Source organism: Astatotilapia calliptera, chromosome 11 (genome assembly GCF_964374335.1).
Source record: "Astatotilapia calliptera chromosome 11, fAstCal68.1, whole genome shotgun sequence".
In the NCBI taxonomy this organism is placed as follows: domain Eukaryota; kingdom Metazoa; phylum Chordata; class Actinopteri; order Cichliformes; family Cichlidae; genus Astatotilapia; species Astatotilapia calliptera.
This window is the reverse complement of record NC_137432.1, coordinates 37,255,018-37,270,253: the sequence shown is the minus strand read 5'-3', so window position 1 is coordinate 37,270,253 and position 15,236 is coordinate 37,255,018. Positions and strand designations below refer to the sequence as shown.

The 15,236-nt window shown below is 44.1% G+C and overlaps 1 protein-coding gene and 1 long non-coding RNA gene across 2 annotated transcripts; one reads left to right on the top strand and one right to left on the bottom strand.

Annotated features, from left to right (window-relative positions):
• The first annotated feature begins 251 nt into the window (after positions 1-251).
• On the top strand, positions 252-706 carry LOC145431992 (uncharacterized). Its single transcript, XR_013912330.1, has 2 exons — positions 252-391; positions 472-706. It is a non-coding gene; the product is annotated as an uncharacterized LOC145431992 (long non-coding RNA).
• A 374-nt stretch (positions 707-1,080) lies between these two features.
• Positions 1,081-10,687, bottom strand: psmc4 (proteasome 26S subunit, ATPase 4). The gene is made up of 11 exons (XM_026185150.2): positions 10,522-10,687; positions 9,925-10,023; positions 6,239-6,425; positions 5,783-5,929; positions 5,504-5,613; positions 4,788-4,881; positions 4,512-4,679; positions 4,330-4,406; positions 2,480-2,648; positions 1,986-2,041; positions 1,081-1,516 (listed from the first exon to the last, which is right to left on the bottom strand). The coding sequence occupies exons 1-11, from the start codon at positions 10,552-10,554 to the stop codon at positions 1,403-1,405; spliced, it is 1,254 nt and encodes a 417-aa protein (XP_026040935.1). The 5' UTR covers positions 10,555-10,687; the 3' UTR covers positions 1,081-1,402.
• Between the last annotated feature and the right edge of the window lie 4,549 nt (positions 10,688-15,236).

Below are 15,236 nucleotides of genomic sequence, written 5' to 3'. Positions count from 1 at the left end.
CACTCATCGCCTGCAGCAGGTTACAAACACATTTAAGGTAAGATAACATTTATGCTTTCAGAAGACAAGCGTTTACATGAATGATCGCTGTGGCTGCCTCTGCACTGAATCACCTTTGTTTACCTGTTTCCGCGAAGATAACAGTTATCGAGATGACAGGCCAGCCACCTCGCTACAGCTTACTTCCTGTCAGCGCCTCAACGGCTCAAAGCAGCATGGATGTTGTGGTGTCAGGCCTGTGGTACAGACTCTTCCCTCGACAGTGCTTTGGGAGAAACCACAGGGTGGATCAAATATTCACCAGGATGTCCTCCTGCCCAGAAATAGCGATCCCGCAGCTCTGTCCCTTTTATTTCGACCAGGTCACCTACATCCTTCCTACCACACCCCTGTAGGTACCACCACTCTGATGGACAGGCGGTTCTTTAACTTGTGTATTTGATTTCCTAATCATCTTCCTCCCACTTCAAGGGGCAGCGGTAACCTCCAGCTGCAATGCTTCAACTCACGGGCAAACTTAAAAACAGAGACGCAAAGACCGGCAGGGGTGCGCCGAGAAGCTCGGCCCAGCACCGGCATCCATCTGAGTCGACTCTGTCAACTCCAGAAGCCAAAAAGCGGCAGCAGTTTATCCACACGGGACTACATCTATCTCATGTATGGCTCCCACTGCTGATTAATAAATGTATCTATTTTATCTGGTAAATGTTGCGATTGTACCTGATATTACTTCAGCCATTAAAGAACAGGTAACTTTTGTGTTGTTTGATCCCCATCGATGAAGCCAAGTCCCACCCAGAGAGTGAGTATCAGGTCTAAACGGGTGCTTCGGTGCCACAAAGATGAAATGAAAAGGCTGGTGCTGGTCCGGAGTGGTGACAACGCAGCGACTGCTGGATCTGAAAAATGAAGTCGGCATCGAAGCATCTAAAACTGCCGTGGCTCTAAGGTCCACCCTAAAATATGCGAGACTGCGTTTAAATCAATTAAAGTGACTCCCGCTTAATATTCTCCATCAAATAACAAACATTTGTTGCTGCTCTAATGGCTCAGCCAGAAGTAGAAAAACAATCACCATCATTTCCTGTTTTTATGGAAAACATCTTTAATGTATTTCTCGGGTTATTCAGACTACACACAGATACAAATGCTCTATCCGAGCTACAGTCAGGGCCAGATATTTTAGGAACCAGAGGAGCGCATGTAGGAAAACACACTCCTTCACATGGTGGTGTGACACGGGGCTGACGTGAGGCCACGAGCGCCACAGTGAGTAAATTTAGTCCAAAAATCAACGCAGGTCGTGAATTCACAAAAGACTCGCCGTAGTTACAGACACAGACGGAAATCAATAACAGACGTGTGTCTGGACATCTTTATTCTTCCCGATGATCTTTTCCGTCTACTTGTAGAACTCGTGCTCCTGCTCGTCCTTTTTGATGACCGTTTTGTAGGCTTTTTCAAAATCTTTGGCGAGGACGATGTACCTGTTCTCTCGCACTGCCAACATGCCGGCCTGAGACAAGACAAGAAGAAAAGTAATCAGTTTTATCTTATTAATGAAAGTAAATAAGGTTAAAACCATTATAAGTCTAATTTAAAGTTCCCAGAGTGTAAACAACATCTCACACAGGTGGTTTTTGGCCACGTTTGGCGCTCGTTTTATGATCTTGTAGCTTTAAATTGAAATTGAGCCGACGCTTTTAGGAAGAGGTCGTCAACAAAAGGTCGCCGATTCAGTTCCCTTTAGGTGGCGTCAGGAAAAGCATCGGACGGAAAACTCTCCCAAATTTAAACACGTGGAGCGAACGGCTCAAAAAAGCTTCTACATTTAAAACTGGCTGATCGAAGTAACATTCAGCTCACAGCCGATCAAATTTTAAGACGTCTCCAAACTGTATTTAAGACATTATCACTAATAACTCATACTTAATGGATACATTATTTTAAAAAGTGTAAACAAGTAGGTGTAGCGCATAGCTCACCTCCTGGCAGATGGAGTTGATGTCAGCTCCAGAGATCTTGTCTGGTCGGGCCACATCTGTGTGTCAGTGAAGGCCGAATCAACAAAAACAGCATTCAATGAATCAGCAGCAGTGATGAGGTGTCTATGGAGGAGGTGCGATGTAAACAGTACGCAGGGAGCACATTTTCATCTCTAACACTTTACAATGCAAAGCAAGCCGTTGGTGTGTTTTATGCCAAACGCGAGTGTGGAAACCAGTTCGGCCCTGAATCCAAGTGAATAATGTGGAGGACAGACATGCAAAAGTAAACGCAGATGGAAGGACTCGCAGACTAAACACAACAAAACCTCCAGCCAAAGAAGTCAACAGCCCAGAGTCGGAAACGAAACCCAACAATGTAGAAACTCACAGTGAATCGTTTAAATGAGAAAACCTGAAGTGAGACAGTTACTACGTGCTGAGGTGAACGCTGCAGAGCGGGAACAAAATAAGCTCAAGGGCCAAAAGGATACAGTCCTCCAGGTCGACCTCCTCCGACAGGTTCATTTTACTGGTGATGGTGGAGAAAATGAGACGCTTCTGCCTGCGGTCGGGCAACGGGAACTCGATCTTCCTGTCCAGACGACCCGGGCGGAGCAGAGCCGGGTCCAGAGTGTCGGCTCTGTTGGTGGCCATGATCACCTGAAGACGGGGAAGAGGGGTTGACATGTTCTTAAAGCACATGATTGTAAACGTGACATGTGATGTGTTCACTTAATAAAGGCACAGATGATTATTCTTTAACTTGGACTGTCTCTCCACAGAGGTTTCCTTGAACTCTTAAGCTCTTCAAATGAAAAACAGAAAAAATAAAGAGAAAACCAACAGGTGGAGGTGATGGAGGACAGCAGGGAGTGACATCACTCTGCTGTAAACACCGTCGAGCTGCAGTGAGCCTGCGTCGTGTTGTCGGAAATCTTTGCTTTTTCATGGCATTTTCAACTATTTATAAAAAGATAACGCACAATGAGCTTTATTTATTACTAATCTCCCATTTATTTACAATGGTTATTATATGAAGTACCAGTTTGGAATACTTGGATCTCGCTTCTATAAATCCTCCACGATCTGCCATTACGGCCCTTTAGATCTAATTTACCGCTCCGACAGCTGCTGAACTTCTTGACACAGTAACTTTGAATTTTGGAAGAAAACACAGTCTTTGTATATTATTCTGTGCTGGGATGATGAAGAATGGGACTGGATACTGTGGTAGAATAAACTAATGTCAATGAACTAAAGGTTACTTAACTTTAGAGACGTGTGTTGTTTTTACTGGACGGGACAGGAGGAGGATTTACTCCAGGCTGTACGTCACGTAACGTTCAGAGACTTTGGACAAGAACATCTGTGATATGTTAGGAATTCAGTCTCAGAATATTTATTCTGGGAAAACATCCAGAGTTAGAAGAAGATAAACATACTAAGAAAGTGGTCCAAACCAGCGTCACGACAGGCAGATTGATCCTCATTAAAGGCCTTAAACTCACTTTGGAAATATGGCAAAGAAATGATTCGTTGGATAATCATTTCTTTGGAGGACTACTCTCGACTTGAGCTGCGTCCAAACAGGAAGCACCGTGGCGACTGAAGACCACATGATCTCAGTGAGATTTCCCCACATCGAGCGACTATAAAAAACAGAAAATAACCCGAGAAACTTTTCTCAGCTTTCAGGCGATCGCCTCAAGTGACTGCCAGTGAGAGCACAGCAAAGGCCGATTGACATGTAACCTGACAGTAAATATATTAGTGAGTTACCTAGGCAACCAGAGCCTGGAATTGTCTGCCTGCAATTGAACAGCAATCACCTTCAAAGCAAGCTTCAGACCACAAAGAGTAGACAGGATTTACCTACACTACATGAATCTGTTACATATGATAAATATGCTCACATAAATAAGCACAAATAAAAGCTGTTAATGATACAAATGAGAATAAATACGATACAGTGTTCCTGATTATTTCTGAGCGTGTGCATTTGTAACATTTTAACCATCAAGTTCCTGCACTTTTCTCACTGTAAGAACTATTTTGGCAGAGAAAAACAAATCTGCCCCAAAAACCTTTCTGGGTTATAGCATTCATCAGAACAGGAAGGAGTTCTTTGTACAAGTCTTAGCTGCACTCCATGTGTAAACAGCTCAAGGGCAAAATGTCCATTTAAGGTGCTGATGAATGACGCCGTGAGCCTCGGGGATGCTCTCTAAGCTGGATTGCAGCAGACGCAGTGATAACGATGCAGTGAATGAAATGCAGCTCGAGTCAGCACGCAGAGATGTGGTGCAGCCACAGGGGGAAACAGTTAAGAGGCTCGGCTCACCTTGACGTTGACATTCTGGTCGAATCCGTCCATCTGATTGAGCAGCTCGAGTAAGATTCTCTGCACTTCCCTGTCAGCTGCAGAGGAAACAAAGAGGTTAGACGGCCGAGTTCGTCACGCAGACAGTCGCGTGCAGGACAGGGGCTAAAAACAACATGTATAAAAGTCGGGCTGTTTCGTACCTCCGGTCTGTGCATCGAAACGCTTCGTTGCGATGGCGTCGATCTCGTCGATGAAGATGATGGCGGGGGCGTTTTCTTTTGCCAGCCGGAACACGTCCCTCACCATACGAGGACCTTCCCCCAAATACTTCTGAACAAACTCGGAGCCGACCACGCGGATGAACGCCGCTGCAGGCAGAGAGAAAATCGGTGAAACACAACTTATTATAAAAATCATATTAAAGCCTTTTAAAGTTAAATGTATTACAGGTGCACATCACGTCCTGCTGCACTTACCTGTAGTGTGGTGAGCCACGGCTTTGGCCAACATGGTCTTACCGCAGCCTGGAGGTCCGTACATAAGGACGCCCCTGGGAGGGTCGATGCCAATCTGAGGAAAGAGTCAGAAGGCTGAATATGACCGCGTGGTTCGTGATAAAAAAATAAGTCATGTAACATCCTTTGTTTACATTTGTTGCACAGTCATTGTTGACAAACATCTTCATGCATTTCTGCCACCTTCTGGCCGTAGCTGTGTACTACAGTCTACATGTATCCCCCAATGAGTCTTTTTTAAACTTTCATGGAGCTAAAATGTACAAAGTTAACATGTTTTATTCAACAGCGACTGAGATCATAAACCTATCAGGAAGGTTTTTACTGAGGTTCTCTCATACACATGTATACAATAATGGTCCTGCAGGTCATTATGAAGAATCAAGGTTAAGGTTTACACTGGCTTCACTTTCCAAACGCTGACACGACGTCCATATTTTATATACAGCCTGTGGCCAGAAGTCATGTGACTAGTTTGGAGCACGTCTAGGAAGCATAGACGACCACTGCGCTCAGTGTAAATCTCATTTTACCTTTTTAAAACTTTCTTTTTGAACCTTTGTGTTGCACTGCTAAGACCAGGTGTAGTTAACACTTGGCTTTAGTTACCGTTTGTGCGTCTGGCGTTTACCAGTGTGGACCATGACGAGTGTGAAAATGTCACTTGAATATCTGACCTGTTTATAGAGCTCAAAGTGTGTGAGAGGCAGCTCCACAGCTTCTCTCACTTCCTGCTTCTGAATGTCCATACCACCAATGTCAGCATACATCACGTCAGGCTTTTGGTCTGGAAGCAGAAACACACACAAGTTAAACCAGCTCTGATGGTTAAAGTGAACGCGCCAGCTTCAGATATTTTTAATGAGACGCGAGTGCAGAAACAAAGAAAGCTCCGGCCCACTGTGATGAGTTTCCACGACAGGGCTTGAACATGTCAGAGCCTGAAGGCTTCGTACCTGACGTCAGCATCATGATGCTGCTGTCGGCCTCCGGGGGGAGCACGTCCACCAGAGCGTTGCTGTGCTTATGTAAGGCCACCGAGGCGTTGGGCTTCAGCAGCTCTCTGTCGATGGTGCTCAGGATCCGCACATAGTAGTTCGACCCTGAAAGGTTGACAACGAGGAATGAGGAGGAGGAACAGGGCTCATTACACATTTAAGGCGTACACGGCACATGGCACATCTGAAAGCCGGAACATGATAAAGCCCGTATGCATCATCTGCAGCTTCATTCATTTATAATCTATGGGTTTAATTATTTATCACAGAGTCAGGTTAAAGGGCCTGCTGAAAGATAGCAAAAACAATTATTACTGATTTCCAAGTGATGTAATATTCCATTTATGCTAATAGAGAACCCTTTCTTTTGGTTTAGTAGATCTATTAAAGTTTGCCTTTTTGCCCCCACAGTACCTGTAGTGGAACCAACAATAGCTGTGTTCTGGTCAACAGCTTCCAGGAACTGGCCAATGACGAGAGGGATGCTCTGTATCCTCTTCACCTCCTCCTGAGCGTGCAGGAACTCCTTCTTCAGATTCTTCTGCTCATCTTTGATGTACTCCTCCTGCACCTCCAGGAACTCGAGCTCCTGCTGCAGCTTCTGCAAAGACACAGCAAAAGCAGCGTGAGAGCCTGCTGGAGATGAAGGTCACAGGTCACAAGCTGCAGGTCACATCTGCAGCTTCCATGCCAAAGGCTGCTCGATGAAAACAGCCACAATAACTTCACCTGGATTATTTAAAATGATGATTAGAAACAAAATTTTGAATTCAAACTAAGCAAAATGTGAGAGTGCTGAAGGACACAGTTAAGTCCTGAGCAGAGGGCGTTTTGACTGTAAACTTTGTCTTGCAGGGACCACCAGCCCACAGTAGCACAGGCTGTTTATCCTAGCCCCACACACACTACGTGGAATTCTGAGTAAAAAATTATTTACTTGATTCTATAAACATTTTTTGAAATTTGTTTGACAGCTCTGAAACCAACCTTTTTCCCCAGCTGAGAAACACTGAATGTTCCAAAGACAAAAGCAACCGTTATTAAAATGTTCACCCTGAACATCCTCTCAACACTTCAACTATTGGTACTGTTACTGAGGCCACGTCCACACATTGTACATGCTCGGCACTTTTCCTCGACATTTCAAAGAGCAGGAAAGTGATGGTGAAGGTTTTTCTGTTTTCTTTCTTTCTTTCAGCATCTCATAGTAATACTACTTGCTCATGTATACATATGTCACTGTAATGAAAATAAACACAGATGTGCCACTCACACCAGAGTGTGCGTGTAACAAGCTGAAATGACACCAGAGCGCCAGAGTTTGTGAGGGCAACAACATCAAGACAATGTGGACACAGAAAGCTGCAGACTAGGGCGATATGCCCTAAAGTCCATATCACGGTATAATTTGAAGCATGTGCGGGAACGATATGTATCGCGATATATTTTTTTCTTCTGTATAACGTATTTCACACACTATAAGGCACACTTAAAATCCTTTAATTTTCTCAAAAATCGTCAGTTTGCCTTTTGTATGAATTCTGATTGTGTTTACTCACCTCGAACCGATTTTATGTGCTACACGGTGCGCAGAAATCTGTCCAAAAATTATACGACTTTGGTAAGCTATGAAGCCGCCCTGCTTGATGGATTGTCAGAGCATTACGGCTGCCGTAGTCAGGAGCCTTGCGGAGTAATCTGGGTCCTAAACTCCATCAGCTTCAGGTCCCAAAGTCAAACGAACACAGCAGCATCACTGAGAGTTAAAAACTGTCTAAATTATTTCATCTGTAATAAAATCATCAGCGTTGCTGCTTTACCAGGTGTAACTATTACGTTTAACATCCATGCAAACAGAATTTATTAAATTCAACGGAGTTAGAAGTTAGCAGGAAGTTAGCTCGCTAGTTTCCACCTAAACATGATATAGCATGTTCTGACTGAGAGGTTTCTGAGAAAATTCAAACGTACAGCTCTGCTATCACTTCCAACATAAATGAAACTAAACAGCAGTGACGTTTGCAGGGTTTCTGAAGTTGGACTACCTGGTATATAATGTTGTGCTACGTGGTAGCTAGCGACACAGCTATGTTAGCATAACATTAGCACAGTGAAGCTGGAGGATGAACGCCAACTTTTTTTCCACTCGATAAAAGTTAACGTGAGGGATTCTGGTGGTCAGGGACAAATGCAATCGCATAGCAGGATGCTGTACATTTATTTGCCACTAAAAACACAAGGATGGCATCTCCATTAAACCTCTCATGACATGCCTAGATGACATTAAAGCTTGGTTGGCTCTAAACTTTTTCAATTTTAATGAAAAGAAAACAGAAGTGTTGGTGTTTGGACCCAGTGGTCCCTGTGAGTCCTCCTCTGTTGTTTTAGGATCCCTGGAAGTCTATTTTAAACCTGTTGTTACTGACCTTGGTTTTAAGTTGGACAGTGATTTTAAATTGGACAACCAAATCAGAGCAGTGGTGAAGTCCAGTTTTTATCATTTCAGGCGACTGGCAAGAGTAAAATCTTTTCTTTCGAGGCAGCACCTTGAAACAGTGATCCATGCTTTTATTTCTTCCCGCCTGGACGACTGTAACTCACTTTATGTGGGGGTCAGTGAGTCATTGCTCTCACGTCTGCAGCTGGTTCAAAATGCAGCTGCACGACTCCTAACAGGAACTCGAAAAAGAGAGCATATAACCCCCGTGCTGGCCTCTCTGCACTGGCTGCCTGTGTCTTTTAGAGTTAATTTTAAAATTCTTATGTTTGTTTTTAAATGCCTACACAGTCTTGCCCCGCCTTACCTCTCTGAGCTTCTTCATCCCCACATACCCTGTCGGTCTCTCAGGTCAGCTGACCAGCTGCTCCTGGACGTACCGAGATCCAGGAGGAAGCTCAGAGGGGGCGGGGCCTTCTCTATTGTGGCTCCAAAATTATGGAGCCACAATAGAGAAGGCCCCGCACGTTAGAGAGGCCCCTTCACTGTCCACTTTTAAATCACGTCTTAAAACCCACTTTTATTCCTTGGCTTTTAACCTCAGTGAGACTTAGTTTCTCTTTTAATTGAAGTAGTTATTTAATTAATGATTTCACTCTTCTTTTATTTGTGTTTTATTTATATCTCAGGTAATTTTATTTTACAGTTCCAATGTACAGCACTTTGTGCCAGCTGTGGTTGTTTTAAAGTGCTTTATAAATAAAGTTGATGATGATGATGATACACGGGCCAAACTTCAGCCTGGAGAACAACTGAGATAATCCATCCACAATACGAGGTTATTCGTTAATATAGTGCAACTACATGGGAACAGAGCAGCTGGAGAGAATTCAACATTAATGAATCAATGGTACGGAAGTGGAGGAAGCGCAGTTTTTGGCTTTCCCCATATTCCAAAAGTGCTTTGTCTCTTTGTTATTTGCCATAATTTGCAGATGACATTGTTTCCAGCTGCTGCAATGCTTTCGACCAAAACAGGCGCAGCTTGTTTTTTGAAGCCTAAAGGGTACATGCATCCACATTTCTGTCAAGTGGACCCAACAAAGTATAATCCTGGATCTATAATGCACCGCCCACTGTTTTCCAGGCGGTGAACTTCAAATAAGTACGGGTCTCTCACTTGGTCTGTTTTGAAGTCGCCATTAATTTGCTGTTTGCTACTGAAGCAGATCCACCGAGTCAGCTGCACTTCTTCTCCTGTGTCTTCCACCACATCCCAGCAGAAACCTGCCGATGCCCATTTGAGAAGAGCTTTGAAATCAGAAAAAGCCACTAATTTGGACCTAACTGCCTTCTACATGAACCTGTGTCCCCCACCTCTCACTTTCCCTTCCTAGCTCAGGAAGTAGAGCAGGTCACCTAATTGGGAGGTTAGTGGTTCTAATTCCCTAGTTGGGCAAAATAATGAACCCCAAGTTGTGAATGTGTGCATTAAAAGCACTCAGGTGTGTGAATGACGCAAGTTGTACAAAGATATATAAGAACCACTAATATAAGTGTCCTTTCACGATAGGATTTTTCAGGACTCCTGTAGTCTTTTTACCAAAGTGGACCCATTTAAGTGTGTGTAAATCTGTGAAACGTAAACAGCAGATAATAAGACCTTATATCTGGTGTACAGGTCCTCCAGATCTTCTGGTTCTGGTGCCAGGAAGGAGAGTCCCGTCTGAGGTCTGGAGCTCAGTACCGCCGGCATGTCTTCCTGCGAAGGCGACAATAAAAACACAAACATGTGGAGTTATAAACAGCCCTCAGCATTCAGGGACAAAGCCAAAATCACAGAGACCCGCACAGCAGCTGCTTTACACAATCATCACAATCATTAGCTACTTTCACAGCTAGCTACCAATAACTGACTACTTTGCGGTGCTTAAAACACCGAGTTCCGCAATTAAACCATCATCTGACTAATTAATACACACATTTACTGAGTACGGGTTTACAAACTCCTCACATACTTAGAAAACAAATCATTTTCCTTGAGATCTGCGAACGTGATGCTAACATTAGCGGCTAACTGGATGACATAGCAGCGGCGCTGAGAATGAATCGGCAGGTTTGCGGTTCACCGTTATAACGACCAGCAAAACAAACTGCGACACACACACGCTGACAGACACACTCTAACACGTGAGTTTACGAAAGCCCATCACACAGAATTCACTGTAAGAAAAGGAAAACCGGGGAAACCGATTCTTACCGGACTCTTCTCAACAGACACCAAATCCTCCATCTTCGAGTTTCTTCTTCCTCTACGGCTTCCGTAGTGCGGTCGGGAAATCACTGTAGAGGTGCGTTAGCGCCACCTGCTGAAGTGGAGTGTAAGCGTTCTTCTTTCTTTCTTTCTTTCTTTCTTTCTTTCTTTCTTTCTTTCTTTCTTTCTTTCTTTCTTTCTTTCTTACATTTGTACTGGCGGTTGGCAAACAATTGAAAGGTGCATTATCGCCACCAACTGGTATGGAGTAGGGTCTAGAACGACGCTCAAAAAAAAATAAATCCTCAAATCCTTCCAAACAGGTTTCCCTCTTTTAAAAACTGAAATAAGGCCTGATAACTTTTACTTCCCGATTCCTTTCGCAACAAATCAACAAGATCCAGTTCGATTTTTAGGTTACTGAGATTTTGATTGTCTCCTCCTCCTCATATATATATATATCCTCATATATATATCCTCATATATATATATATATATATATATATATATATATATATATATATATATATATATATATATATATATATATATAAAAACACCCAGCACGCCCCTGCGGGCGGTTTATCCTTAGAGCTCGGGTCCTCTACCAGAGGCCTGGGAGCTTGAGGGTCCTGCGCAGTATCTTAGCTGTTCCCAGGACTGCGCTCTTCTGGACAGAGATCTCCGATGTTATTCCCGGGATCTGCTGGAGCCACTCGCCTAGCTTGGGAGTCACCGCACCTAGTGCTCCGATTACCACGGGGACCACCGTTACCTTCACCCTCCACATCCTCTCGAGCTCTTCTCTGAGCCCTTGGTATTTCTCCAGCTTCTCGTGTTCCTTCTTCCTGATGTTGCTACCATTGGGAACCGCTACATCGATCACTACGGCCGTCTTCTTCTGTTTGTCTACCACCACTATGTCCGGTTGGTTAGCCACCACCATTTTGTCCGTCTGTATCTGGAAGTCCCACAGGATCTTAGCTCGGTCATTCTCCACCACCCTTGGGGGCATCTCCCATTTTGACCTCGGGACTTCCAGGTTATACTCGGCACAGATGTTCCTGTACACTATGCCGGCCATTTGGTTATGGCGTTCCATGTATGCCCTGCCTGCTAGCATCTTGCACCCTGCTGTTATGTGCTGGATTGTCTCTGGGGCATATATATATATATATATATATATATATATATATATATATATATATATATATATATATATATATATATATATATATATACACATACATACATACATATACATACACACACACACATCACCAGGTATTGTAAATTCTTGATTGTGGCTCTTTTACTTATTAGGTTATCATTACTTTTTCACACAGGGCCAGGTAGGTTTGGATAACCTCTATTCCCATAATAAGTGGTTTATCATTTTAAAACGGCAGTTTTTACAGTCAGGTGATCTTTGTCTAATAATAAAATATAAAAGCAACTTGCTAACTAAGCTAGCTAGTGTTAGCCAATAACACTGCAGTCCACCCTCCCGTCCAGGTCATAATGTTAGCAGTCACAATTATAAAGCTGTAGCTTTAAAACTGGGCTTCACAAACCAACAGCTAATCTAAAGTTGGCTTTGTCCATCTTTTATATACAGTCTATGAGGAGGTTTGCTCTGAGATCTGTAAGAACCAGTGAGAAACAGGCCAGTTTGAACTGGAGAAGCAGTATGGAAACACAGCTAACACATTTTTAACATTTTCTAAAGCCTGAGTACAAAGTTGGTGTTTTTTTACATGTCTTAACCACAGGTAGGTGTGCAGAGGCAGCCCGACACTGTCAGTGGCTAAAAATGTTGTTCAAGAGCGAGTGGTCTTCACACCTCTGCAAACGCACAGAGCTAGTTATGCATGTATAGTTTCCATCGAGGGTTCAACTTGTTGGCTAAATGTATGTATGTGGGAGAGACATGGAAAAGTACAGCTGTGACTCAGCGGTGCCTGTGTGAGGACTGCGATAGGTTAACCCCACGAGCCACACCGAGGCTAAACTCATTAGTGTTCATGTGCCAGAATGAACGGGCAGAGTTATTAGTTTTTGTAATCACCATTCTGACTTTTTGATTTAATTCAGCTTCAGATAGTTTCCAGAGTGTGTTTGTTCATTTTGTTCTTTTTAAATGTTTAGTTTGTATGTTTCAGTGTTTTAGTGTTAGTTTTAGTCTTGGGTATTGAGGCAGATTGAGGTATCCTCATCAGAAACTTTTGAACACCTGTTGTTACCATTTTGTAAATTTGCTAATTTACAAATTTGCAAATTTTGTAAATTAGTCAGACGTCCCACGTTTGAGTCTGAAACGCATACAGCTCAAGAGCTGTAGGCGTAGACAATAATATGACTGAATTTTTAGTCTTTTAGTAAAAATGCCTTGCTATGACTCTTGGGGTGTTTTTTTATACCTGCCTTGTTCATTCTGTTTAAATCAAGCTCTGACGTGAATACTGTCATTGTAATCGGGTGAGATGTTTTAGTGATGATGGTCTCGATCAAACTCCAATCAAACTCCAGAGCCGTTCATCTGTAGTAAGAGCATGATTTGACCAAACTACCAGCTGTTTGAGTTTGAGCTCAGTGCCTTCCTGTTGCCAGGTCTGCTTTGGAGGAAGCTGTTTGGGTTCGGTGCTTTTAACGTTCAACAATTCACTTCAGTTCTATTTATATAGCACCAAATCCCAACAACAGTTGCCTCAAGGTACGTTATATTGTAAAGATCCCACAATACTAAAAAACAAAGAAATCCCCAGCAATCATGTGACCCTTTATGAGCAAGCGTTTGTTGACAGTGGGAATGAAAAACTCCCTTTTAATAGGAAGAAACCTCCAGCAGAACCAGTTTCAGGAAGGGGGATTATCTGCTGCAACCAGTTGGAGTGAGGGGAGGAAGACAGAGCCAGAGATGAATAATACGTAATGGTCGACATCACTGAGTGTTCGATTGTACTTAGACATGCTGTAAATTAAAGTGTGTGTGTATGTCTGTGCAGGTGTGTAACTGGGAGAACAAGACTTGCAGCAGAAAGCATTCTGAGTGCTCAGCTGAAGGGTGCTTTACAAACACCAGTCCTTTTACTATTTGATGTTAACAATAAGTTGAACCACCAACACATCAGTAGATGTGAATGTGTGGAATGTGCAAAAAATTGCAAAAAACAAACAAAACAAAGACAGAACAGAATGATCAGAATCAGAATCAGAAAGGGTTTTAATGCCAAATGTTGAGCAGGTTTACAACATTAGGAAATTGCTGCGGTGCTTCAGTGCAAACATACTGTCATAGAAAATAAAAATAAGAATAAGAATTAAAAGTGCTAAGTGGATAGATATATACATGATATATACATGAGTGCAGGTGGTGATCAGTGCCAAACATGGAATGATGCAGTGAACACAGCGTAGGGTCATGTGTTAGTGGTGGGAACAGTCATACGGTTATTGTTCATGTGTCCGACAGCAGAGGGGAAGAAACTGTTCTTATGGCGAGAGGTTCTGGTGCGAATGGACCGGAGCCTCCTGCCTGAGGGGAGCAGGTCAAACAGACTGTGTCCAGGGTGAGAAGGGTCAGCTGAGATCCGAGCTGCACGCCCCAGTGTCCTGGAGGTGTACAGGTCCTGCAGAGATGGGAGTCTGCAGCCAATCACCTTCTCAGCAGAGCGCACAACACGCTGCAGTCTCTGTTTGTCCCTGATAGTGGCTCCAGCGTACCACACGGTGATGGAGGAGGTGAGGATGGACTCGATGATTGCAGTGTAGAACTGCATCATCGTCCGTGTTGGCAGGTTGAATTTCTTCAGCTGCCTCAGGAAGTACATCCTCTGCTGGGCTTTCTTAATGACGGAGGTGATGGTGGGCTCCCACTTCAGGTCCTGGGTGATGGTGGTACCCAGGAAGCGGAATGAGTCCACAGAGGTGATGGGGGTGTCAGTCAGGATGATGGGGGGGAGTGGGGCTGTGTGCTTCCTGAAGTCCACAATAATCTCCACTGTCTTCTGGGCATTCAGCACCAGGTTGTTGTGGCTGCACCAAGACACCAGACGTTCAACCTCCCTCCTGTAGGCAGACTCATCCCCGTCAGAGATGAGTCCAATAACGGTGGTGTCATCTGCAAACTTGATTAGCTTGACAGACTGGTGGGTGGAGGTGCAGCAGTTGGTGTACAGGGAGAAGAGCAGAGGAGAAAGAACACAGCCCTGAGGGGAGCTGGTGCTGATGGTCCGGGAGTCCGAGACATTCTTTCCCAGCCTCACATGCTGCTTCCTGTCCGTCAGGAAGTCAGTGATCCACCGGCAGATGGGATCAGGCACATTCATCTGGGAAAGCTTGCCTCGGAGATGGTCTGGAAGGATGGTGTTGAAGGCAGAGCTGAAGTCCACAAACAGGATCCTGGCGTAGGTTCCTGGGGAGTCCAGATGCTGCAGGATGAAGTGTAGGGCCATGTTGATGGCGTCATCTACAGACCTGTTGGCTCTGTATGCAAACTGCAGGGGGTCCAGGAGGGGATACAGACACAACACTGCAATAGAAATGTGCAAAATCAACTTGGTGTATGAATGTGTGTCAGTCCAGTCACTGAGTGTCTGACAGTGAAGGCCTGAATGCTCCGGTACCTTTTGCTAGAAGGCAGCAGGATGGAGAGTGTGTGTGAGGGGTGTGTGGGGTCCTCCACAACGCTGGTGGCTTTGCGGATGCAGCGGGTGCGACAC

Coding starts and splice junctions, on each gene's coding strand:
- psmc4 (XM_026185150.2), bottom strand. CDS start 10,554: ATGGAGGATTTGGTGTCTGTTGAGAAGAGTCCG. Junction 4,882..5,503: donor ACTTTGAGCTCTATAAACAG/GTCAGATATTCA, acceptor CTCTTTCCTCAG/ATTGGCATCGACCCTCCCAG. Junction 2,649..4,329: donor ACCAGAATGTCAACGTCAAG/GTGAGCCGAGCC, acceptor CCCCGTCTTCAG/GTGATCATGGCCACCAACAG.